At 34.6% G+C, this 27227-nt stretch overlaps 1 protein-coding gene across 1 annotated transcript in view; it reads left to right on the top strand.

The window, feature by feature from the left end:
* LOC121429268 (alpha-N-acetyl-neuraminyl-2,3-beta-galactosyl-1,3-N-acetyl-galactosaminide alpha-2,6-sialyltransferase-like) overlaps nucleotides 1–25953 on the top strand; it is a 26990-nt gene extending 1037 nt beyond the window's left edge. The window contains exons 2-6 of the mRNA XM_041626251.1: nucleotides 15958–16440; nucleotides 18402–18624; nucleotides 22667–22862; nucleotides 23600–23707; nucleotides 24921–25953. Coding sequence (XP_041482185.1) covers nucleotides 15958–16440; nucleotides 18402–18624; nucleotides 22667–22862; nucleotides 23600–23707; nucleotides 24921–25116 — 1206 coding nt within the window. The 3' untranslated portion in view covers nucleotides 25117–25953. The remainder of the gene's footprint in view (nucleotides 1–15957; nucleotides 16441–18401; nucleotides 18625–22666; nucleotides 22863–23599; nucleotides 23708–24920) is intronic.
* The last annotated feature ends 1274 nt before the right edge of the window (nucleotides 25954–27227 follow it).

Here is a 27227-nt window from a genome sequence, read left to right as displayed (position 1 = left end):
TTTCTTCCTTCCTTCCTTCCTTCCTTAATTCATCTTCCTTCCTTCCTTCCTTCCTTCCTTCCTTTCTTCCTTAATTCATCTTTCTTTCTTCCTTCCTTCCTTCCTTGTTTCATCTTTCTTTCCTATTCCTCCTCCTGCTCCTCTTCTACTTTACTTCTTTCCTTCTTTTTTCCTTCTTAAATCATCTTCACATGCCTAAAGATTGAAATTTAAATCTTAAATTTAGTTTTATATTGAAATCTCTTAAGAAGTTTAGTGGAGAATTGCATTCTTCCATTTCAGACATGTGTCACATAATCCCAACATAGTTCCAGTAGAGTATCCTGGATTAATTCTGGACTGCATGTAGCCTACATACATGTATAGATCTATGGTCAGGATCATCACTGTAATATGATCACACATTTTCAATGCTACTTTACAATCTTAACAATTTCATTGAAAAAAAATTGCTTGTTCTAAAATAAAGTCATCAGTCATTAAGAATATTGCCTACTTGAGATTTTATTTCCTTGATTCAGTTTTGGAAGGGATTTCCCAAAGCCATCAGTTTTGATGTAAAAAAAAATATCCTAAAAGGAAACAATCGGAAACACACACATATTGAATTGTATTAAAACCAGGAAATGGCCTTACCTTTTCCCATCAAAATTCTAACAGGCAATAAATTATTATATTTTTATTATTTTGGGGGCTACTTTTCAAAACTTACAGCCTACATGTATTAAAATCTGCAATATTGGATATGATTTTGCATTACAAGAATGGGGATTTCCACGGCTCCTTTTTTTTTTTAGTTTCCAAGGCCCTTTTGAGTATTTTGAGAGAAAATTCACCCCCAGTCCCCACATAATTTTTTCCCTGATGGTGATGATTACAGTAACAATGATGATGATATTAACAATTATAGTGAATAACAATGATGATGATAGTAACAATTATAGTGAATAACAATGATGATGATATTAACAATTATAGTGAATAACAATGATGATGATATTAACAATTATAGTGAATAACAATGATGATGATATTAACAATTATAGTGAATAACAATGATGATGATATTAACAATTATAGTGAATAACAATGATGATGATAGTAACAATTATAGTGTTCTAACAATGATGATGATAGTAACAATTATAGTGAATAACAATGATGATGATAGTAACAATTATAGTGAATAACAATGATGATGATAGTAACAATTATAGTGAATAACAATGATGATGATAGTAACAATCATAGTGTTCTAACAATGATGATGAATTGATTATAATGATAATGAATATAATAAATACCGGGTATTGAACTTCTAAAAAGGGATAAAAAAATATCAGTCTTAATCTGACCACATGTACAGAGGTCGTTTTCATTATTAGAGTTGGAATATAATGAAAATAATGACAATATTGATGATGATAACATTGTTGAAAACAACACCACCACATTCCCTGATCTGCCACAGCCTGTTACCATATATATCTGTTTACAATTTCTTAAAATATCCTTTCATGAAAAAAGGACACAGAAACATCTGCAACATCTTATATTCATTATCACCATTTGTGGTACCATCTACTATACAAACTATACAACATGTTGTATAGTTCTTAAAATATGATTCTCATAAATATATGAGAAATAGGACACAGAAATATATTCTTATACCAAGAATACAAAGGATGATAATCACTATTCATTATTCCAGCATATATTTAAACTAAGCCAGTAGCCTTTATAGGCACTTCATATGCAACTTATGGGTATTCTTATTTGTCTACACATGTAATACATGTCTATCCAAAATGGAGGAATAAAAAAATCCTACTGAAAATGATAATGATCATTAGGCATTTCTATCATGATGAAATAAAATAACAAATTATGAAAGAACTAACACGGCTTTCATCTGTTTTATCACAAAATTTTGCCTCCTGTCACAAGAAATTGGGTAAATTTCATATTCTGAACTGATTTGGATGAGGAATACTCTCCAAAGGGTCAATTTATTCCAGGACTCAGCTTGGTGTTCTCTCCTAGAAGCGGAAATGTACATCACAATGTTTACTGCTCTGGTTAATGATTGAGGGGTTCAACAAAAAGACCTCCTTTTGCTCTTCGGAGTGACTAAGCTTGTCCATATAGATCTGCCTATATATTTGTGCTTTGCCAGTGTGCTTCACCAGTGTGAAGTGGGATATGTTTGTCTAATGCCAGAATGGTCAATATTTCATAGAACTTTGTATTGAGTTGACATGTGCTCTAGTACTTTAAAGTGTACAGATACTGTACCATAGAAAAGCCTGGATGTTTGATATTTAATTTTTTTTCTGAAGTGAAATAGCAAATAACCTCTTTGTTGTAAACCGGAACGCACTACATCATGTGCTTGTTGCCATGCAGTGGATGCCTGTTCTATTTAAACAAAGGTATAACACATAGATTATTGAATTGAAGTCCCTGTATTCTTTATGAATTCAAACATGTACCAGTATACTTGTACTATTTCTATCAGAGTCGAAAGTTATAACCTTGTGGATACAATTATAAAGTAATATAAATTGTATCTACTCGAAACCAATTCCTCTTTTAAAGTGGTTTCTTTTTAAGATTAAATGAGACATTTTACAACATTCACAACTTGGATGGTTTATGTGCTACATTTTTTTCTGTAAAACTATATATCACACCAACTATACTTGATAGTTTATACATAAAAGACACACAATTACTTTAATACACCATGAACAATAGTTTCATTCTATTGTCATTTTTATCAATGATTTTTTTCCTTAAAAAAAGAAACATGTGCATATTTAAAAAAGGATTGTACAACTTTGTTTTATTATAGTTTCCTTTATTTTGACATTTTCCCTCTAACAGACTACTTTAAAATATTATTTTCTAAAAATCTGGATAGAATATAATACCTTTACACAAATGAAAAAATGAAAAAAAAAATCAAGCAGAAAGAAAGGAACTTTATTCGGAGACTTCATGCAAGTTTTCCTTTGCTTTGAAACCCTCAAGAGACAAGATCCAAATCTAAATAGAAACTCCAATGTAAGCAATTATGTAGTATGTTCCATGTAATTTACATGTAAGCAAACATGTCCACAATAAGTATGGCTGACAATGTTGTAAACTGCTGAATATCTGATCAAACTTTGGTACCCGTATGCACCATTCACAGAATGTATTGGTTTAAGGACATGAATCATTTTTTGTGTGTAAATTCTACCCTTCAACCCTTGTTTTGTAGAAGCATATGAGTATGTGTTCTTCAAATATTGCATCAATTGAAGATTTACATTGCAGGAGTGCTCTGTAGAGCTGCACTGACTGCACAGAAACATTAGTGCTATCAATGCGCTAGCTGAGGCGCTGTTACGTCTGATATTATGTGACGGATGCCTAATGTTACAATGCATTACTTACACATTGAAATAAATGTTTTGACTTTCACAATCCAGAAAGATGTGACTGGGCTTACTGTTAACGCTATATTAACAACGTTTTTGTGCGACCAGCACCGTTCTATTGTACCCCCGAACTTGACTTTTAAATTAATGAATTCTGATACATATGGTGGTTGGAAATCATTGGCTAAGGATTCAGATTTTTTTGTTTAATAATGATACATGTAGCTGCCTTTATCCATTCTTATCACAGATGATAAAGAATTTTAATTCATGGATTTAAAATTACACATGTTCTACACAGTAAAATGCTGTTTAAAATTTCAATACATCATGTTCATAATATGAACTTTCCAGTAGTTGTTACAGTTTATACAACAAGTGTTAAAATCTTTAAACAGCAAAACTAAATTTTTATTACTTAATCTTCAGTTAATTATGAACTGTTGTTTAAACTGTTAGACAACTTCTGTAAAATACATTATTATCATATATTCCGTGTCACCTCTGCTTGGGAGGCAAACAGTGAACTGAATCAGTATGACCCAAAGGTCACTCCTCGTTATATGTTAACTGATTAGGGGGATGCAGGTGGACCACTAGCTAGGCCCACACCAGGGATTCCCCCTACAGTAGTAAACAGTATTATATAAAAATCTAAAAAGTTTGTACATGTGCAGGAGTACGTTTGAAGCACTTAGGATACTAAGGCTTTGAATATTTGCTGCTCCCTCCTAGCTGGAGTTGACATGCTTAGAATTAAGTTCTTGTTCAGAGCACCTGTAACTAGAGAGAACCGTGCAATCAACACAACATAATCAAGAGGAAGTCTATAAACACTATTTGCCAAAGTGAAGCTTAACACTATTTACGTGATATAAGTGTACAGCCAGTGTTTTTTGTACACTATTTACACCAGTTTCAGCTTCAGTTGATTTCCTGAGTTTACAAAACAAAATGCATATACAATGTACATTGTACATACTGTAAATGTCTAAAGAAAATGTTATTTCAAGTACAAAAATGTATTAAAAAGAAAAGAAAAATCAGAAATTTTAAATTAGAACTAAAAATTAATCAATTAGAAAAATAGATTAAAAAATATGATTTGATTGTTTTGTTATTGTCATTAGTATTCTCCTAATTGTTGTTATTATTATTGTTATCATTTTCATTAATATTATCATTATTTTTATTGTTAGTATTATTATTTTTCATCAGTATCATCATAGTCATTATCATCATCATCATCATCAACAACTCTGCTATTGCACTGAATCTAAGTGTCACTGACTGGGCTTCATTTAATTGCTCCTTCCCAACATTACAGTACTACAATACATTATACCTGTACAAATGTAGGCCAATCATAATTGTCAAAACCATTTAACATTCAAACTAGTGTGGGTATAATTGTCCTCCTGAGAAATGGCATAATAAAAAACAAAACCCAGTTTATCCGAGGCCAATGTTTACAAGATGAATGTCAAGTTGTGTTAGAAATAACAATCCAAATACAAATTGAAAAAGGTAGGCTTCAAAAAGCTTTATGTTAATTGTTCATGTAGATCTACTTTTAGGATAGCTATGACATAAAAGTATCAGCCTTCTTTTGCCTAGAATTAGTTCTCGTAAGGAATTAAGAGACTATTTTCAGATAGTATGAGGTTTATACCAATATTGCCATACATAGCCTTTTTGGGGTTGCCATCAGAACGATCAAACTTTGAGATTTCGATTGGTTTCCACAAAGTTGACAAGCTCTCCACTCCACAGAAGTCATTGTAGATGTAGCAAAATGCTTTCAAACATTTGTTGAACATTAGATGTAATTTATGTAGATATTTACAACTTTATAGTTATTTTGTTTCCTGTTGATTTTGCTGCATGCCTCACTATTGGGATCAAAACCAGCAGGACTTTATTAAATCTGTTTCAGTCTACAACCAGACTATCATGATATTGAATACACAACAACAATATATATTTTGATTCAAAGGGGAGCTATTAAAACTTATATGGCTCTATCTACATGTATCTGATACACAGTAAACCTCTTGCAAATGTACAATGAAGTCTTGATGCACTTTGACAAACCATTAACAATTATTATTTTGATTTAAGCTTTATAAACAAAAGGGGTGCTTGGAATTATACTGTTTATTTGTAGAATAACATGATGGTATGAATGATTATTGAGTCTTTCCATTAGAGGGTAAAATATTTCTACACAGAATTTTGAATTTCATAACTGCATTCATGTTTTAGAAGTCTTCTTTATTGTCAGATTTTTAAAAAAATATTTCTTCGTTTCATCTGACTGAGCTACATCATATGTACATGAGGTCTACAAAATTTCTCAAACGGAATTTTGAAATAAAATATCTATGCTTACTTTAATAGGCAAAAATTACGTAGAAATGAAAAAATAATGCTTCTCTTTAGTTTGTTGATCAATTTCAATTTTGTTATCATACATGTATGATAGCACTTGGGATACAAAAAATAAACAGAAGTTTCAAACTCATTATTAAATACATGTATATGTAGTTTGTGTACTTCTTAAAATAATCACGAAATATATATCTTTGTCATTTGTTGATCAATTTTGATTCCATTAGCTTGAAATATGATTGCACTCTAGAAATGGGGGATATTCTTCTGCACAGAATTTTCAAACTCATTGAGAATATGCTGATTTCATTTTTCATCAAATTTCTAAAAGTCACTTCTTCAATTTACTTTAATAATATGGTTCACTACAATTTTAGCTGGTCTAGAATACAAAAAATTGATTAATTTCTTTGCCAGATGCCAGATGAGCACTTGATCATTTTGATGCGGTAGTTCTGTGGTTTTGCTTCTGTTTAATCTGTCTCTTGCTCTCTAACACTCTATTTCTCATCAGACCATAATCTGACCAGCAAGAAAAAAAGGAGGTGGTAGGGCAGGTTGGTAGGATCTTCCTCTGGACAGATTTAAAGAAGCTAATCTCCATTCTCCCCTGAATTGTCTCAAATCAAGTAGACATATTGTATGCATCATAAAGCAATATTATGCAAGCCATATTAAAAAGGGCTACCTAGGTTTTGCCTGGCCTCTCTTTGCAAGTTTCATTCTCCATGTTAAAAGATCATAATTAGAATGGAAGGGAGACATGGCGAGACTGGAAACCATCAAGGAGCAATTTGATATGGAATGTGACACACATTCACAACAACTTCCAATCATGAACCAATGGACTTCTGGGAATCAAACTTGGCATGTTTCAATAATTAATGCCCAGCCTCATTGGCCCATGATAAGTGTTGTGAAACATCTACCGCATAATTCAAAACATGGTTGCACATTTTCTAAAAATTTGTAGATTATAGAAATTAATTATTCTTGTTAACGATTAATTCATCAATTGCAAATTTAGTTTATGATTGAAACTTACACTTGATTGCAGACAAATTTCTTGAAACACAATGTAGGGTTTTCCCCTTGAATACTGATATGGCAGTATATTCACGAGCAGGAAATCAAGCACACACTAATGTCATGGTTGAATTGTTGTTGAAGGAGGTGTAGGTATCAGTAACATCATTGTGAAGAGGAAGATGAAATTTCAAGGGGAGTTGTCTTCCTGGCGGCAAACGTGTTCAAAACACAAGGTTCTGAATTGTGGATTAATAGGTGCTTGTGTAGTGGAATTCCGAATAAAGAAATTAGCATGAGGGGTGGAAGGCGGTTTTTTAAATGTGACTAAAATATGAGCAGTAGTATTATTTTAAAACTACTGCTCATATTTAAGTCACATTAAATATGAGCAGTAGTATTATTTTAAAAAATGGGGGGATATACAATGTATATTACACACAACTAAGAATTAACTAAGTGCAATTTCTATTCATAAAGACTATAGTCTGTGTGACCCCCCCTTCCGTCCTGCTATGCTACTAAAACTCAAAAGCCACCGAACACCTCATGACTGGTCCGCTATCCGATTTTAGAACAAATCGCATTTTGTTCATTTTCTGAAATTGTACATGTATAAAGGAAAAGTACATTTGTATTTAAGGTTCAAAGCTCTGCACACCAGAATCGGTAGACTAACTTTAGCCGGGGTAATATAGGAGTGCCTTGAGCACCTAGCAAGGTGGATACGTGCGCTATACAAATCCTATATCATTTTCATTATTTATTTCAATTAACTGAAAGAATACTAATATAACAATTTTGGGTGGATGATACTTTCAAATCGTAGCCAATCGTACCATTGCTATAATGTCATTTAGACTAATATTGATAGCATAATCACAGATGTGACTATAGGGTTTGGTACGATGATCTAGAACATTGCACAGTAAGATATTCCATGTCTCAATATAAGCAATATTAGCATGAAATTCTACTGCATTTTATTCCAAAATCAGGTTGCAGGCCAATTGTACGGTGTGCAGTGACCTTATGAGATGGCTCTATTTTGTTTTATTTTAAAAGAATGATGAGAAATCACTGCTTAATAACTTGAAATTCAAATGTGATATTTGTTACACTTACATTAGTATGCCCCCCCCCCCATTTTCTACTGCTTAGAAAGAGCCAGAGCTCTGTTTTAGTTGTTGTCTCAAGTTTTGTATATAACACTCAATGAAGTGTACAAATCATTCAAAAGAAAATCCACATATTTACAAATCTGAAACTAGGCCATGCACTTGCAAAATATCAAACATGTACATTCAAAGAAAAAAACATGAGGTTTAATGAGTTCAAAATGAAATGAGCCAACGTGTAATTCATCCCTGAGGCATGATATCAATAAAATTCAAATCTACAGTACTATTGGGAGTATGAGACACAGAACCAGAATTTACATTGTAAAGGAAGCAGAATGATTTGAGAGCCTGAAAAGTTAGTGCACATACATTTGAGACTTTTAGAAATTCATGGTACATTTTATTTTAAAGCTTGAAAATTTTGCAATTTCTATATGGGAATGGAATTCCATAATTTTGGAATGTCAAAGATTTGCTTTTTGGAAGTGGAAATTTTATGTATTTCTAGTTTCATACTCATTGGGTGATTTCAAGTTCGGTGTTGGCCTTGGTGTTGGTGTTAGTGTTGAAATTTCGGTTGCTTCCCCTAGCTCCAAAACTTATTCAGAGCTTGTAAAACTGATCCAGATCACATTATTGACATCTCAACAACTAGTGAGTGACTTTTCGGGACCATCCTCATTTTATGTTTGGTGTTATAATCGTGTAAAAATTGACCCAACACCAACACCAAAAGGTCAACACTGAACTTGAAATCATCCATTGACAAATGAATTGAAATCACTTTTAAAAGAGCACATTGTAATGGTAATAGCAATTAGTATTGATTTAAAAAATAGTGACAAATTGCTGCTCCATGTCAATCAAATAAAGTATTTTAAAGGAAGGGTGAAAGAGTCATTAAAGGGCGGTAAAAGGAATGGGAGGGGGGGGGGGTATCCATTAATTTATGTTGATATACTTTACATTACATGTATATGCTGATTCTTTTTTTTAACTGTCATGAATAATTTAGGAAAGGAGGGTTATGATGATGGTAATGATGATGGTAATGATGATGATGATGGTGGTGATGATGATAATGATGATGATGGTGATGATGATGATGATGGTGATAATGATGATGATGATGGTGATGATGATGATGATGGTGATGATGATGATGGTGATGATGATGGTGATGATGATGATGGTGATGATTATGATAATGATGATAATGGTGATGATGATGATGATGGTGATGATGGTGATGATGATGATGATGATGGTGATGATGATGGTGATGATGATGATGGTGATAATGGTGATGATGATGATGATGATGATGGTGATGATGGTGATGATGATGGTGATGATACTGATGATGATGATGATAATGATGATAATGATGATGATGGTGATGATGATGGTGGTAGTGGTGATAATGCTGATGATGATAGTGATATTTCATGGTGGTTATGCTTGTAATGCTGCTGCTTCTTTTTACAATATTATGGAAATGATTTCGATAAAGAATGAACTATGGGGATGACAGGTGTCATAAAATTTAGAAAATTAGCAGTAGTAACAGTTGCAAACCTATCACTGGCCATCAAGAAAACTTATATAAAAAAAATTCTCACACTGGATGACATTTTACAATTGTAGTTCAATTTTCCATATCCTTCCTGTACATGAAGCAAATCATAAATAATCTTTACCATAGAATGCTAATGAAGTTCAACGATATATAATTTCAAATGGCACCTCTGTTTTCGGAACCCTTCACACTCAAACACGACACTGGGGATTTCATATACATGTATATTCAAAACAAGATATGCAGAGCATATCAAATCTTGTGAAGCATTTAATCGGTCTTGTCAAAGCGGAGAGGGGAGCCTGTACTTTTACGACCCACTTTGGACCGTCTCCATGAATTCTTTAATCAGATTTAACACAATTTCATGGATGTGTGAATGCCTTGGCGCTCTATTAAAGGAGCCATTTCATATTCAGCATGACCGTTGTAAGCATATACATGTATTAAAAGCAAATTAAAACCAATAACATTCAGACAGTTGTGTGATGAGCCAACAGAAGAACACATCATCACATCACATGGGTAATTTTTCCCCCTTTTTTAATATGAGAATATGATTTTCTGCCACCCCCTTCCAGGTCAAGGAACTAAGGCCTATATATCTGTAGTAGATATGGAGTAAAGGGGTTACTGTCAGTAGTAGATATGGGGTAGGGGGATACTATCAGTAGTAGATATGGGGTAGGGGGTTACTATCTGTAGTAGATATGGGGGTAAGGGTTACTATCTGTAGTAGATATAGGGTAGGGGTTACTATCTGTAGTAGATATAGGGGTAGGGGGCTACTATCTATAGTAGATATGGGGTAGGGGGTTACTATCTGTAGTAGATATACGGGTAGCGGGTTACTATCTGTAGTAGATATGGGGTAGGGGTTACTATCTGTAGTAGATATGGGGTAGGGGGTTACTATCTGTAGTAGATATGGGGGGAAGGGGTTACTATCTGTAGTAGATATGGGGTAGGGGTTACTATCTGTAGTAGATATGGGGTAGGGGGTTACTATGTGTAGTAGATATGGGGTAGGGGTTACTATCTGTAGTAGATATGGGGTAGGGGGTTACTATCTGTAGTAGATATGGGGTAGGGGGTTACTATCTGTAGTAGATATGGGGTAGGGGGTTACTATCTGTAGTAGATATGGAGTAGGGGTTACTATGTGTAGTAGATATGGGGGTACGGGGTTACTATTTGTAGTAGATATAGGGTGTAGGGCGTTACTATCTGTAGTAGATATAGGGTAGGGGTTACTATCTGTAGTAGATATACGGGTAGCGGGTTACTATCTGTAGTAGATATGGGGTAGGGGTTACTATCTGTAGTAGATATGGGGTAGGGGGTTACTATCTGTAGTAGATATGGGGGTAGGGGTTACTATCTGTAGTAGATATGGGGTAGGGGTTACTATCTGTAGTAGATATGGGGGTAAGGGTTACTATCTGTAGTAGATATGGGGTAGGGGGTTACCATGTGTAGTAGATATAGGGGTAAGGGGTTACTATCTGTAGTAGATATAGGGGTAGGGGGTTACTATCTGTAGTAGATACAGGGGTAGGGGGGTTACTATCTGGAGTAGATATAGGGGTAGGGGGTTACTATCTGTAGTAGATATAGGGGTAGGGGGTTACTATCTGTTGTAGATATAGGTGTAGGTGCTTACTATCTGTAGTAAGAGGTATGGGGTTATCTGTAGTAGATATGGGGTAGGGGGTTATTATCTGTAGTAGATATGGGGTAAGGTGTTATTATCTGTAGTAGATATGGGGTAGGGGGTTACTATCTAGTAGATATACGGGTAGCGGGTGACTATCTGTAGTAGATATGAGGTAGGGGGCTACTATCTGTAGTAGATATGGGGTAGGAGGTTACTATCTGTAGTAGATATACGGGTAGGGGTTACTATCTGTAGTAGATATGGGGTAGGGGTTACTATCTGTAGTAGATATGGGGTAGGGGGTTACTATCTGTAGTAGATATGGGGGTAGGGGTTACTATCTGTAGTAGATATGGGGTAGGGGTTACTATCTGTAGTAGATATGGGGGTAAGGGTTACTATCTGTAGTAGATATGGGGTAGGGGGTTACTATGTGTAGTAGATATGGGGTAGGGGTTACTATCTGTAGTAGATATGGGGTAGGGGGTTACTATCTGTAGTAGATATGGGGTAGGGGGTTACTATCTGTAGTAGATATGGAGTAGGGGTTACTATCTGTAGTAGATATGGGGGTAGGGGGCTACTATCTGTAGTAGATATGGGGTAGGAGGTTACTATCTGTAGTAGATATACGGGTAGGGGTTACTATCTGTAGTAGATATGGGGTAGGGGTTACTATCTGTAGTAGATATGGGGTAGGGGGTTACTATCTGTAGTAGATATGGGGGTAGGGGTTACTATCTGTAGTAGATATGGGGTAGGGGTTACTATCTGTAGTAGATATGGGGGTAAGGGTTACTATCTGTAGTAGATATGGGGTAGGGGGTTACTATGTGTAGTAGATATGGGGTAGGGGTTACTATCTGTAGTAGATATGGGGTAGGGGGTTACTATCTGTAGTAGATATGGGGTAGGGGGTTACTATCTGTAGTAGATATGGAGTAGGGGTTACTATGTGTAGTAGATATGGGGGTACGGGGTTACTATTTGTAGTAGATGTAGGGTGTAGGGGGTTACTATCTGTAGTAGATATAGGGTAGGGGGTTACTATCTGTAGTAGATATGGGGGTAGGGGGTTACTATCTGTAGTAGATATAGGGGTAGGGGGTTACTATCTGTAGTAGATATAGGGGTAGGGGGTTACTATCTGTAGTAGATATAGGGGTAGGGGGTTACTATCTGTAGTAGATATAGAGGTAGGGGGTTACCATCTGTAGTAGATATAGGGGTAGGGGGTTACTATCTGTAGTAGATATAGAGGTAGGGGTTTACCATCTGTAGTAGATATGGGTAGGGGGTTACTATCTGTAGTAGATATAGGGGTAGGGGGTTACTATCTGTAGTAGATATAGAGGTAGGGGGTTACCATCTGTAGTAGATATGGGTAGGGGGTTACTATCTGTAGTAGATATAGGGTAGGGGATACTATTTGTAGTAGATATGGGGTAGGGGGTGTTACTACATGTATCTGTAGTAGATATATGGGTAGGGGGTTACTATCTGTAGTAGATATAGGGGTAGGGGGTTACTATCTGTAGTAGATATGGGGGTAGGGGGTTACTATCTGGAGTAGATATGAGGAAGGGGGTTACTATCTGGAGTAGATATAAAGGGGTTACTATCTGGAGTAGATATAAAGGGGTTACTATCTGGAGTAGATATAGGGGTAAGAGCTTACTATCTGTAGTAGATATGGGGTTAGGGGGTTACTATCTGTAATAGATACTGTAATAGATATGGGGTAGGGGTTACTATCTGTAGTAGATATGGGACTACTACTACTACATGTATGTATTTACCCCCATATACTAAAAAATGTTTGAATTATACATGTACTGTATATTTGCCTATCTGAACCAGTTCCGGGCCAAAAAAAAATTAATGTGTTTTTACATGTTATACAATTTAACATGAATAAATATAAATAGATACTTTTGCAATTTTCATTCTAGATACAAAATATTAAGCACTTCCTCTTTCACTAAATGATATCATTAAGAACAGCAATTTTAAAAGAAATGTTCAGTTGTCTTCATTAATCATGACATTTTGGATAGGTTACATTGTTAGAGTAATCCCATTGCATACATGTAGATATCTGTCAGCTTTACACTGTAAAATGAACTTAAATTCCTGTTAGCTCTTAATATAGTCTACTTTATATCCAAGTAGAAATCAGTTATTGAGGAAGGAAATATATTCTTCTATGATTGTTTTAGATGAAAATATGAAACTTCCTCTCTATACATCTAAATATTGTACGATGAAATTGGCATGGATAGAAAAAATTGCCCTGTTTATATTCAAAAAGGATATTTGCTCAAGACCAATGATGATTATGATGATGATGATGATGATAGTGATCTTAGCCATTGTGCTGATGTGACAATGTTGATAGTGAGGTTATGATGGTGATGGTGGTGATTGTGGTGATGATGATGATGAATAGATTTGTAAAGAAAGTTATTAGAATGTCAAATTTTTGATTTGTGACGTCATGAACGAGCAACTGACCCATATGTTATGTAATATAAATTTTTTGATTGTTCTGATGACTTATTTTTTAATTTCATTTTTGGAACAGATGTGAAATCATTTGTGTATTGATGTACTGGAGGTACATTTTTTTCTAAGAAAATAACATTTCATTGATTTTTTTACCATACTTTATGTACATGTAAGAAAGCTGCTCACATATGATGTCACAAATCAAATGAGTAAAATTCTAATAACTTTCTTATATTTAGGTGGATTGTCTTGAAAATTTCACCAATATGTGTTATTTTTTCTTTTGCTATTTTTGCAATAAACGTCTTGTCAGGGTGAACTTCCCCTTCAATTAGATATAGGAGAGGGGGAGACAATGAACCAAGAGAAGAAGAAAAAAAATCAGGTTTGGCCAGAGCCAAACATCTCTTGTATTTCATAATTCCATCTGGATTGTTACTTTGATTCCATACTACTTCATGATTATATCTTCTACATTTTATTCGCAGCATGTAATAAATGATCCACACAATATACAGTACATGTACTGTATAGCTTATATGATGACACACAATCACACCATTCAAACATGCATTTAATTCCAAGTAATTTTTGCGCAGTGCCCATAAAACCATGCAATAGGGTGGTGCCATTGTATTTTAACAAAAAAGGGGGGTAAAAATATTGAAAAGACTGGTATTCTATTTCCCCCATGTTTTGTTAAAAAATCCTCCCAATATTTGACTTTGAAAATTGAACTACTGATGATTAATTTCTTTCATTCTACTCTAAAAATTCAATGCTTCCCCTCTTTTATTTTTCACCCCTTCCTCCTCCCCTGTTAAACTGTACAAAATATGAAAAGAACCGGGGCCCGTAACACAAAGCTGAGCAATGATCGTAGAACATTTTTCTGCGATTGATTCCATTGACTACAATGTACAATCAATCCTGAAAATCAAGTGTACGATTAAACGCCAACCTTTGTGTTACGGGATGCTGGTGTTGTACATGTATGACTTGCATCTACATGTACATTATGAATACAGTTGCACTGGAATTTTCACGAGCACAGTTACATGTTCAATTCATTCCTCTTGTGAAGTCCAAAGCAAAACCTTAATACATCTTCAGTGGCTGGTAGTATTACTGTGTATTTTACTCTTGTTTACAGTCATGCAGATTTGATTTGCCAAAGAAATTATATCCAGGGCTTTTTGGGGGGAGATTTAGGTCAGTTTTAATACCCAAATACTGTTGTGCAGGATGCTGTCTTTATTACTGAGGCCTTTGGACTTTAACCAGTGAATTGATTTTATGTTTGCACAGCTTAAGATAAAAATGAAGATCAAATATGTACTTCAACCCTCCTTTAAGTAGTTCTGGGTTTTATAACACAAAGGTTAGCGATTGATAGTAGGTTTGATTTTTACGAGTGATTGTACATTGTAGTCAATGCAGTCAATCATATAAAAAAATGTTCTTCAATCATTACTAAGCTTTGTATTATGGGTCCCTTGTGTCCAAGGGGCTCTACCTTCACATTGAATCTCTTGCTATATGCTCATACACAGTAAAAAAAGGTTATATTTATATTATGGTCCCTTATGTTGTTTCCTGTGTTAGCTACACCAGGAACAGTATGTGGTGTTAATGAATATCCATGTAATTTCAAGCAAGTCTGAATTATTTTATTCACACTCTGTTCTAAATATAAAGCATTCTGGCATAAAAAACGCTTTGTATTGCTCAATTTCCTATCAAACTTTTCTTTACCAGAACTGAAACTTAGCTAAAGCTATCTTGGTGTATTGGAGGAATGGGCATACTCATGATATTTTTAATACTGATTCTTAGCAAAAAAATGTGGGTTCACAGATGATGCATGTAGCTTGAAGTTGTTTCTATTCAAATTCTTTTCTTTTTCATACTCAGTAAATATAATTCTTGACATTTACAGCAAACTTTTTATTATCGTATTTGAAGAGAGCAATATATGTACCCTTATAGGTATTCATTCAAGTCATAAAATTGATTGTCTTTAGTATAAACTTGACATATTGCTTTTATGCTTCCTTTAGAATGATATACCATGTATCAGGGATTTTGCATTTCTTATAAAGAATACTACATAAATGCCTGATAAATGTTTATGAGCTTCATGAAACAATATTGAGAATAATAATGAGTACTTGGGAATGTATCTTTTACCATGTTTTCCTTATCAATCCTTTAAATTCTTTTTGTTTCATTTTATTTTTTTTACAGAAAGGGACTTTAGCGATCATTTTCTGTCTTAGCACCCCAGTCTTTATCGTCTCCATCTTATATATGAAAGAAACGTCAACATTGCCAGTACCAAAGGTGGTCGCTGTCATCACCAGATGGGGTCGCGCTGGAGATGACCCTAACCATACCTCACATAGCAACAACTCTACCTCAAATACAAGCCAATTAATCACCAATGTAAGAACGTTAACGCCTAAAGCTAAGCCCGACGCGAACATTCCGGGAGATTTATTTGTGTTTTCGAAGCAGTCTGTGCAGGATGTAGCAAACGTGAGCATGAATGCAAGCGAGAGGACTAAGAAAGATGGAGGGAATGAAACGGTTTCTGTTCTCATCAGGAACGGGGGAATGTTGATTGACGATGTTCCTGCAAAGGACCCCTCTAAGGACAATGAGAAGCCAGTGGTGGATCCTGTGGTCAAGGATTTAAGTGGCTATGAGTCTGTTGTCAATGCTAAAAGTGTAAGTTAATACTTTTCACTGACCATTTGTGTCTAAAAAGGTAATGTCCAATGAGATTCTACTTTTACTCTTAAAAAAGCAAAAAAACACAAACTCATTAATTTCATGCCCTATAGTAATCTTTTGAATGCACAATTTTACTTATTTTAGGGTTTCTCATCAATGCTATTAAATGGCATTGTGATGTCTTAGGCCCACCCTGCAGCCCCTCCTCTCATAACATGATTTTTTTTGAAAAGCAAATTCAGAAGGGTGTTTTCATGATTGAAGTCAACGATTTTTGTCTCCCCTGCATAGCAGAGTGTGAATATACATGTAGGCGCTGTTTTTTCGACGGCAGTGGCGACGGCGGCAGCAGCGTCAACATCAATCTTAACCAAGGTTAAGTTTTTGAAATGACAGCGTAACTTAAAAGGTATATAGACCTAGTTCATGAAAGCCATAAAGTCAATCAAGTATTACTAAATATCCTGTTAGTGTTTTAGGTCACATGACTAAGGTCAAAGGTCATTTTATGGTCAATGTACTTAGACCATGTTGGGAATCAACATCAAAATCTTAACCTAAGGTTAAGTTTTTAAAATTTCATCAAGAAAGTATAATATGAACCTAGTGTATGAAGCTTGACCATAAAGGTAATCAAATATTACTTAACATCCTGCCTGAGTTTCAAGTCACATGGTTAAGGTAATAGGTCATTTAGGGTCAATGAACTTTGGCCAAGTTAGGGGTATTTGTGGAATTACCATCATGTTTATGAATGTGATTCATTAAACCTGGACATACAAGTAATCAAGTATCACTGAACATCCTTTTTGAGTTTAAGGTCACATGATTAAGGTCAAAGGTCATTTAAGGTCAATGAAATTTGTCCAAGTTGGGGGTATTTGTTGAATTACCATCATAAGTCAGAAATTGTATTGGTCTAGTTCATAAAACTCAGACATAAGCATGATAAGAGTAATCAAGTATCACTGAACATCCTGTGAGAGTTCCAGGTCACAAGATCAAGGTCAAAGGTCATTTAAGGTCAATGAACTTTGGCCAAGTTGTTAGTATTTGTTCAATTACCATCATAACTTTGAAAGTTTATGAATCTGATTTATGAAACTTGATCATAAGAGTAATCAGGTATCACTGCCTATTTTGTGTGAGTTTCAGGTCACATGAACAAAGTCAAAGGTCATTAAAGGTTATTGAACTTTGGCCATTTGGGGGTATTTGTTGAATTACCATCATAAGTCTGAAATTGTATTGGTCTAGTTCACATAACTTGGACATTAGAGTAATTAAGTATCACTGAACATCCTGTGCGAGTTTCAGGTCACATGATCAAGGTCATTAAGGTCAATGAACTTTGGCCATGTTGGAGGTAATTATCAACTTGCTGTCATTGTTTTCAAAGTTTATGGATATAGTTTATGAATTATGGACACAGGCGTAATCAAGTATCACTGACAAGTCTTAGGTCACATGATCAAGGTCAACGTCATTTAGGGTTTAATGAATGTCGTATTGTATCATTATATGAATGGTGTTTTTGTGAATAATTAAGTAGTTTTCAAAGTCAGCACTGCTGCTATATTAAATCGCATAATGCTGATGAGACTGCCAGAGGCCCTCCACTTGTTAATGCCAATACACCTTCCTTTTTTTCATTTATTTAATATCTCATTTCTGTTTGACTCTGTTTCTCTCTGTTTTATCTTTATCTTTTCTTATTCCCTGTCTCTCCCTTCTTTTTTGTTCTTGCTAAATTTCCATTGTGACTCTCCCTTTTTTCTCTCCTTTCTCTCTCTCCCCATTTCTCCCTCTTGTTTCTATTTATTCTTGTTTCCTCCTCTCTCTCTGTTCTTTCTCTCTTTCCCTTTCTGTTTCTCCCTCTTCTTCCACTCTCCCCTCCCTCACCTCTCCCTCCCTCTCACGCCTCCTCCTCCCTCCCTTTATCTCTCCACCCACAGCACCTGTATATCAAATGCCCTCAGTGTGCCTACGTGTCCAGTTCTGGTCAACTTCTAGGAACCAAGGCCGGGGAGCTCATTGATTCTTATCCTTGTGTCATCCGTATGAACAACGCCCCTACCAAAGGTTTTGAAGCCGACGTAGGAAGCAAGACAACAGTTCGTGTGGTAGCCCACTCGGCCATTCCAGGAGTGTATTCACAAAGGTTCTCATTACTGAAAGGTGGGTCTGGGGAATCCATTGCATGAAAGTTTATGGTAACTTTGTTATCCAATTGTACATGTAATTACCTTGATTATACTGATCGACAGCCAAATCAAAAGCAAGGATTCCGAGCAATAATGGGAACATTTAGCAACTAGTCCCTAGTTAATTATCAGTGTGAAATTGAAGCTCTAGGATATATGTAAAAAAATGTTTGTTAAAAAATATAATTATCAAACATTTTTTCTATCAAGCATATTCATCCTCATCAATCATCATTGTCCTTGTCATAATCAACATCATTACAATAATGATAATGATCATATAATCAGCACCACCATCATCATCACCATCATCATCATCACCAAATCATCATAATCATCATCATAATCATCATCACCACCATCATCATCACCTTCATCATCATCACCATCATCATCACCATCATCATCACCATCATCATCATCAAATCATCATCACCATCATCATCATAATCATCATCACCATCATCATCATAATCATCACCATCATCACCTTCATCACCATCATCATCATCACCAAATCATCATCATCATCACAATCAATCATCACCATCATCACCATTATTCTTATCAAAATCATTATAATTATTACAAGTGCCTATCTATTTAGGCTTGCATAACTTTTATGCCCCTTTTACACCTAATTATAAAACATATCTTTCTGTTTTAGTCAGGCTTTACAATGTAAAAGGGTGTCAGACTCAAAAGCGATGCTATCTGCGTAAAATATGAATGTATATTTTAACAATACCTTTCTTGATGTTTGAAATTTTGCCCACTCTCAAGACCATTTTTTAAAAGCTTTTTAATCAGGTCTTAATTTGACCTAAATTTCTAAAAGGGATAAATAGATTTTAACAGTTCTGCTATCTGCATAAGATATGAATGGGTTTTTACTAATTTGACGATCAAACTTTTGCCCATTCTCAATACCTGTTTTGAAATATCATTTTAGACAGGTTTAATTCAGCTAAATATAAAAGAGGTCACAGACTCTAAAGCGTGTTATCTGCATAGGATATGAATGTATTTTTTTCATACTTTTCTTGATGATTGAGCTTTTTTCCTTTCTCACTCTCAAGAACTAATTTTAGGTTAATTGACCTAAATGTGAAATGGGTCACAGACTGAATATTTTTAGCACTGTTATCTACATAAAATATGATTTTTTTCTTTTCTTGATAATTGAATTTTTTTCCCACTTTCAAAACCTTTTAAAAAACTTTTAAACAGGTTTAATTGACCTAAATTTGAAAGGGGTCACACACTCGAAAGCTTTGCTATCTGCATAAATTATAATTTATTCAAGACCTATTTTTGAAAGTTTTTCATTAACCTAAACGTGAAAGGGGTCACAGACTCAATATCGCTGCTATCTGCAAAAGGCATTAATGTCTTTATTATGCTTTTCTTGATGATTGAAATTTTGCCCACTCTCAAGACCTATTTTATTAATGCTTTTTAAACAGGTCTTAATTCACCTGAATTTGAAAGGGATAACAGACTTAATTCTGCTACAGGTATATCTGCATAAGATATAAATGTATTTTTTCTACTTTTTTTGATGATTGAAACTTTGCCCACTCTTAAGACCTTTTTTAAAGCATTTTAGACAGGATTAATTATTAAAGCTAAATGTAAAAAGGGGTCACAGACTCTGCTATCTACATAAGATATGAATGTCTTCTTTTTTAATAACTTTTCTTGATGATCGAAATTTTGCCAACTCCCAAGACCTATTTTAAAAGCTTTTTTGTCAGGTTTAATTGACCTAAATGTGAAACGGGTAACATAATCAATTTATATGAATCACGAATGGAGGATCGAAGTTCATACTATTTGGCCATCTTTTGAGACATATTTGTACAGCTGTATATAATGTACTGCAGTAATATGCAGCTGAATGTACTTGTACATGTACCTCTTTCCTGATATTTAAACATGAAAATAGATTTGTAGAGGCATCACAAATAGGCCACAGCCGCGACCCCCTTCTATGATTGTATCGGAGGGGACACACCTTGGTAGTGCCTGCTCAACGTACTGTAGCCAGGCTGTCCATATGATACTTTAAAGGGGAATCCTACCCAAATAAAAACTTGTTTTTATAAGAAAAAGAAAAATCAGACAAGTTGATGAAAGTTTGAACAGTATTGGACAAACAACAAGAAATTATTATTTTTTAAAAAATTGTAAATATTGGTAATCACTATACCAGTGGAGACTTCAAACTGGCCGCATATGGGATGTCATAGTGATGTATTAAAGGCAAGGTCTACTCTTCCATGTACTCCAATACATGCAGTATTGTGGTTAAAATGTCATTATTTCCAAAAGTTTTATGTCAAATTATATTTTTTTTTCATGAGGACACAAAACAATATACTACCTGGGTTATATGATTACTGCCTGAGGGGAATGGGTACTTAAAAGAAAACCACAAATCCCTGATAATAAAGTACATGGCCTATGGGAAAGTTGTCCTTGTCATAAGTTACTGATTCAGTTGCCAATTTGAAATTTACATGCTATAGTGATCTTAATTTTAAAGCAGCTATAACTTTCTTATTGCTTGTCCGATTTCTTTCAAACTTTCACCATTCTGTTTCCTTTTTTTCTCCTTCCCAACACAGCATTTTATGGCAAAGGCTGGGTTTCCTTTAATTCAATGTGGAAGTGTTAAATGTCTTATGGTAGAATTTACATTTTTTTATGATTAAACTTTTAGAAATAGTTGGAACGTAGATGGCGTAAAAAGATTCTTTATGTATCCATGTTAAATTGAACATCCTTTCATCTGAAATATTAAACAAAATATACTTTCAATAAGTAATGTAAGAAACATTTTGATACTGACATCCTGATTATTACATGTAGATGTAGATATACATGTACATGTAGATGTCTTTGATGTTTTGTCAAAACTGGCACTGTGATGGCTTTTGTGTCGTTTTTTTTTTCTTCTTTTTTGCTCCCCATTATTGTTGATAGTATTACTATCTTGTTTGATTGAGTACACCCCCCTCCCCGACAAGACATCTGGTATTTTTGTGACTTTTCCCAAATTCCTTTAGTACATTCTACCTTTTTAAAAATATACATGTACCAATTTATACCAATATTTACCATTTTCCAATCCTTCCACCTACATGTACGGTACCTTATTTTATTGTTTGCATTTAAATGTAAATTTTGTGTTACTTTATATGGAAAACTTCAAATAAATTTACTTATAATCTTTGTAGTATGATTTGGTTTTATTCTTATGAGTAGATTCTTAAGTAATGAAAATGAGTTCATATTCCCTTTAACCCTTACTATGCCAATGTGGTGACCCCCCCCACACACACACAAAACAAACTAGATTACTCTAGTGTATTTGCATGTATGAGAGTGTACACATATCTTGCAACATTGGAGTTTAAGTAATAATAATCATAATACCCAATATTTTTAACATGCTTTTCCCAGCTGGCCTCGAGCGCTTACAATTTCAAATTTATACAAAAAAAAATAAATAAATGAAAGCAGTCATTGCCTGTTACAAAAGTTTTTAGGGACTTCTTAAAAGATTCAACTGTTAGGGATTGTCTTAATGTAAGAGATAAATTTGTTCCATTCCATTGAGGATGCATCAGTGAAGGTTCTATTTCTGGGCCCCGTCTTACAAAGGGTCGCGATTGATCCGATCAATCGCAACTATGGACAGCCAGCAACGTCAACATCTATTATGCATGTCTGTTCAAAATATTTTCTAGCTATGATGAATATTCATGCATTGATTTGTTTTCTTGAAAATTCACTGTGCTTCTCTTTGCATTCAACGGACATTGTGCCAATTTTTCGTAGATGAAAATTGTGACACTGATGGATTTCCATAGAGTTAAGATTGATCGGATCAATCGTAACTCTTTGTAAGACGGGGCCCTGGTCTGTTTTTGTTTAGTTGGATATGTTAATTTAAGTGGGTCTTGAGAGGATCTAGTTCTTCTAATCTAATTGTTGTTTATTGTTTACAGGTGCTGGTCAACCGAAGTTCATTGTGGTATGGGGTCCTAGTTATCAGATGAAGAAAGACGGCAAAGGAAAGGCCTTTAACATTGCAACAACTCTTTACAAGGAATTTTACAAAGACGGAATGCAAGTGTTTGCACTTTCACCACATCAGATATCCTACGCAGACAAAGTCTTTGAAATGGAAACTGGTAGAAATAGGTATGTAGTCACCAAAAAATTCTAATATTGATTGAGATGTTAGCTTTACTGTATTCATTTGGTCGTCAAAACAAAAATATGTGTATGTTGGGACAAATAAGATATTTGTCATACATCAAAACACTACTAAACCTTGAAAAAATTCAAAGGATTTTGATGTTGTTCTCTGGTACAGTTTTGCATGTAATTTTTCTGGATTTTGGGGCGGGTCTTTAAAAATAGGTGTGAATTTAAGTTACTCTTGTAATTTTTTGGTAAAATAGGTTCTTGATCTAATGAAAAAATATGCATTCTAAAGTGTAACTCTATAATGCTATTAAAGAATGTCCTTGTTCCTTGAATGGCAAAGTTACCATGATGGTACTGTAAGTCATTTGATTATGAAACATGCTTCAGTTTTGGCATTGAGGGTTGCAAAAAAGTAATTGGAAAAATACAAAGAATCACAGAGATTTTGAATTCATGAAAGTGCTCAGAAACAGACTCAAATTTTTATTCTGAGAATCGCACGCTTTTACATATGCATATATGGGACTTGTGACAAACAGTTGACCTGAATCATTTTCAGTTATTTTTTATGTGTGTTTGTCAGACTTTGAATGTGAGGGCATTTGATGATCAGTCTCATTTATCATCTTCCCAGATTAAAAATGAAAAGAATGATGATTTTTTTTTCACCTATATCCAACAACTTTCGATTCCCTTGGGAATGAATATTTACCATTGTTTTGCCCTAGAATTTCGTCTGGTTCGTGGTTGAGTACGGGATGGTTCACCATGATGCTAGCGCGTGGTATATGTGATGAGATTACAGTCTTTGGCATGGTAAAAGAAGACCACTGCAAGTAAGTAATTCAAACTTTTCAATTCATTAGATATCATAATTATTATTATTTATGTAATCATGACAGGTATTAATCATTACTTTTGTTCTTTAATTATTGTGATTATTACTATTATTGTTATCATTATCCTTATCATAATTATTATTGTGTAGTCATTTCACCCCATCCCCCTCAAAAATAGGACTTCCTCTCTTTCCACTTCTTTTATTTACTCTAATTTCATGCACTTTATTGAAATAATTCTGTACTTATATTTTTGTGAATGTATCATAAAGAGAAACTGTAGATATGCTGCCTTACTCCAGGGCGTAATCTCTTACAAATTCCAGTTGCTAAGAAATCATGCGGGGAACGGGCCTCTGCTCATGCAGGGCCTAGCCTGTAGAATTCTCTCCCACACAGTTTGAAAACCCAGACTTCAGTGACCACCTTCAAGGGCAACCTGAAAACATACCTGTATAAGAGTGTTTTTGGATAGACATTGATTTATTGTTCAGACATGTATTATATGTAAATAGTTTTTGTTGTTCTGCTCTGAAGCGCCTTGAGCATCTAATCAAGATGGAAAGTGCGCTATACAAATGACTTATTATTTATTCTGGATATTCAATCTTGGACTAATGATACTTATAATTACAAATTTTTAATCTATAAACTGCGATTCCCTATTTTTTATCTTTACCAACTCGATAACTCGACAACAGCTGTTGATATCAGAGCTCCTTCTTGTTCTATGCACACGTTATTCTCATGGCAAGAAGAAGAAAAGAAGAAGAGAAGGAGAAGAAAAAAAGGAGAAGAAGAAGAGAAGGAGACGTGAAGAAGAAGAAGAAGCGAAGGAAAATAAGTAGAAGAAGAGAAGGAGAAGAAGAAGAGAAGGAGAAGAAGAAGAGAAGGAGAAGAGAAGGAAATTAAGAAGAAGAAGAGGAGAAGAGAAGAAGGGGGAGAAGAAGAGGAGAAGAGAAGGAGAAGAGAAGAAGAATAAGAAGAAGGGGAAGGTCTAAGGAGGGGATGGAGGAGGAGGGTGAGGAGAAGTGGGATAAGGAAGAGGAGGGGGAAAAGATGATGAAGAAGCAGAAGAAGAAGAAGGAGTTGGAAAAAAGAAGAAATTTACTGTTATCCATATTTTATCTACACCTATAAAAACCTCACAAAATTCCACTTTTAGGTTTAAATGAATTTTTTAAATCTCATTTTGTACATTCTAAAACAGGCTAAATCCCAACTCCAAAGTGCCATACCACTACTACCAGGCCCAGAGCACCAAGGAATGCTCATTCTATCGAAGTAGCGAGAAAGCCAAGAAGAACAGTCATCGTTTCATGACAGAGAAAGGCGTCTTCTCTCGATGGTCCAAACAGGAGCCTAGGATATCATTCAAGTATCCTGACTGGTCTGCAAGAAAATAATCTTATCTTGGTAGGACTTCAATACTTCTATGAGTTAAAGCTGTAAGACCCTATATCAAAGAGTCAAAGCTGCATCTAAAGAAGCCTTGATATTGGTTTATTTCAAGTTTGGTGTTGGTGCTAATATTGGTGTCAGAAGCACTGTTGTGAATGCCTTCCTTAGCACCAAAAACCCAATCTAATTCCACAAAAATTACTGGGTGTTTGGGATTGGTGTTACAGCTCAGTTTGGACCAGCCACCCTAAATCTAACCAAAATTTGCCAAAAATGAATTTCGAGATTTTCATTGAGCTTGTAAACAAGCATATCCTAAGCTTTAAAGTGATATTATATAACTCATCAAAATTGATCAACAATAATCCGCACAAGTGCTTGATTGAATGCAGAGGAATTTCAGCGAGAGGTTAAAAAATAAGGAGAAAACGTGGTTTGGAGTTCACGGTTCACTCAAGCATGGGATGTGCACAATGAGCTGTCTAAAACTTCCAAACAGTCTGCAAAGATGGTGTCAAAGAAATTTGTGTGCAATTTAGTTTTGTCAGAAGTGTATCAATGAGATATGATTATTTACGTCTGGGACCAACCTTTAAAGGTCACTATCAGAAAGACGTGACCAGGACTTGAACCTCGAACCTCTGCATCAATTTGTAACCTCCCCACCTAGCTTGGATTACATGCGCATGCCACAATGCCCAGTTGTATTGGGCGTATATAGTCTTCAATTCATTTTTACAACTCAAAATTTTTACAGTATGACGAATAAGTATTACTCATTCAGGTAAGCTTATATTTCTGTTTTTTTTGCTTTTTGAAGACCAAATTACTATTTAAGGGATGGTCCAGTCTGGAGATATTTATATCTCCATAAATAGAGTAAAATTCACAAAGCAAAATGCTGACAATCAGATCAAAATCAGATAACAAATAACGAAGTCATTGAAATTTTAAAGATTTTCATTATTCCGGTAAAACAGTTCTAGGCATATCTTTATGAATATTCATTAGTTGGGCTGATGATGTCATATCCCCACTTGACTTTTGTATTTTGTCATATGAAATCAGGTTTATTCAAAATATTTCTACCAAGAACTAAAACAATTGGATTGACAACTGATAAAATGCATTAGTTATTTATTGCCGCAACTTATTTCATTATAATGGAGACACATCATTTATACATGTATGATAAAATGAAACATTTATGATTTTATGGAATAACATAAGAAAAGAGAAAGTGAGGATGTGACATCATCAGCCCACCTAATGAATATTCATGACGATGTGCATATAACTGTTTTTACAAAATATTGATAAACTTTAAATCTAATAACTTGATTATTTGTTATCCGATTTTGATAAAATTTTCAGCATTTTTCTACGTGAATTTTACTATATTCATTTAGATATAAATATTTTCAGCCTGGACCATCCATTTAAGGCTATATACTTAGAACCTTCTCTGGTGACTTAAGTTAAGTTTGAGGTGGCTATTCCTTACATGTAGCTCCAACACCATATCTGAGTGTGTAAAAATAATTAAATCAATTTCATTGCAAATCCCTGGTTAGAATTAATCGAGGATTAGCCAAAAGATCAACATCAAACTTCAAATAATCCATTTTCATGTTCAGTTTGCAGTCAGATAATAATATATTGTGGTCACTCTGCTTGAAAGTATTTCTACCTTGATTCATCTGCAACAACAGAATCTCTTCCTCGACTCTCTCATCAAAATATTAGTACATCTCAATAGTTTCTAAGAAAGTAGTACTTTGCTGTTCTATTTATTTTACAAGTACAAGTCTGCTGCTTTTAGCAATAATAATAATATCAGGTATGCTGATCTGTATTTCTTGACCATTTCCATTCATCGAATAGTACTATTCATGGTGACACGACATTTGCTCTGCGACAATTGCTTCAGGCTTAATTTGGTCAAAGAGTTTGGGTAGGGTTAGGGTTACACCGGGGGTTGCAAAAGGGTTTTATGTTAGGTTTAGGATAGGGTATAATGCTAAGTCCAGTGTTGAAGTTGATCATTCTGTTAGCGTGTTGAATTTAGAGCTGAGTAACTGTCCCCGGAGCAAATGTCATGGAACCCTATTCATAA

The sequence above is a fragment of the Lytechinus variegatus genome, chromosome 15 (genome assembly GCF_018143015.1).
Source record: "Lytechinus variegatus isolate NC3 chromosome 15, Lvar_3.0, whole genome shotgun sequence".
NCBI classification, from domain to species: Eukaryota; Metazoa; Echinodermata; class Echinoidea; order Temnopleuroida; family Toxopneustidae; genus Lytechinus; species Lytechinus variegatus.
This window is presented reverse-complemented; position numbering and strand designations above follow the sequence as displayed.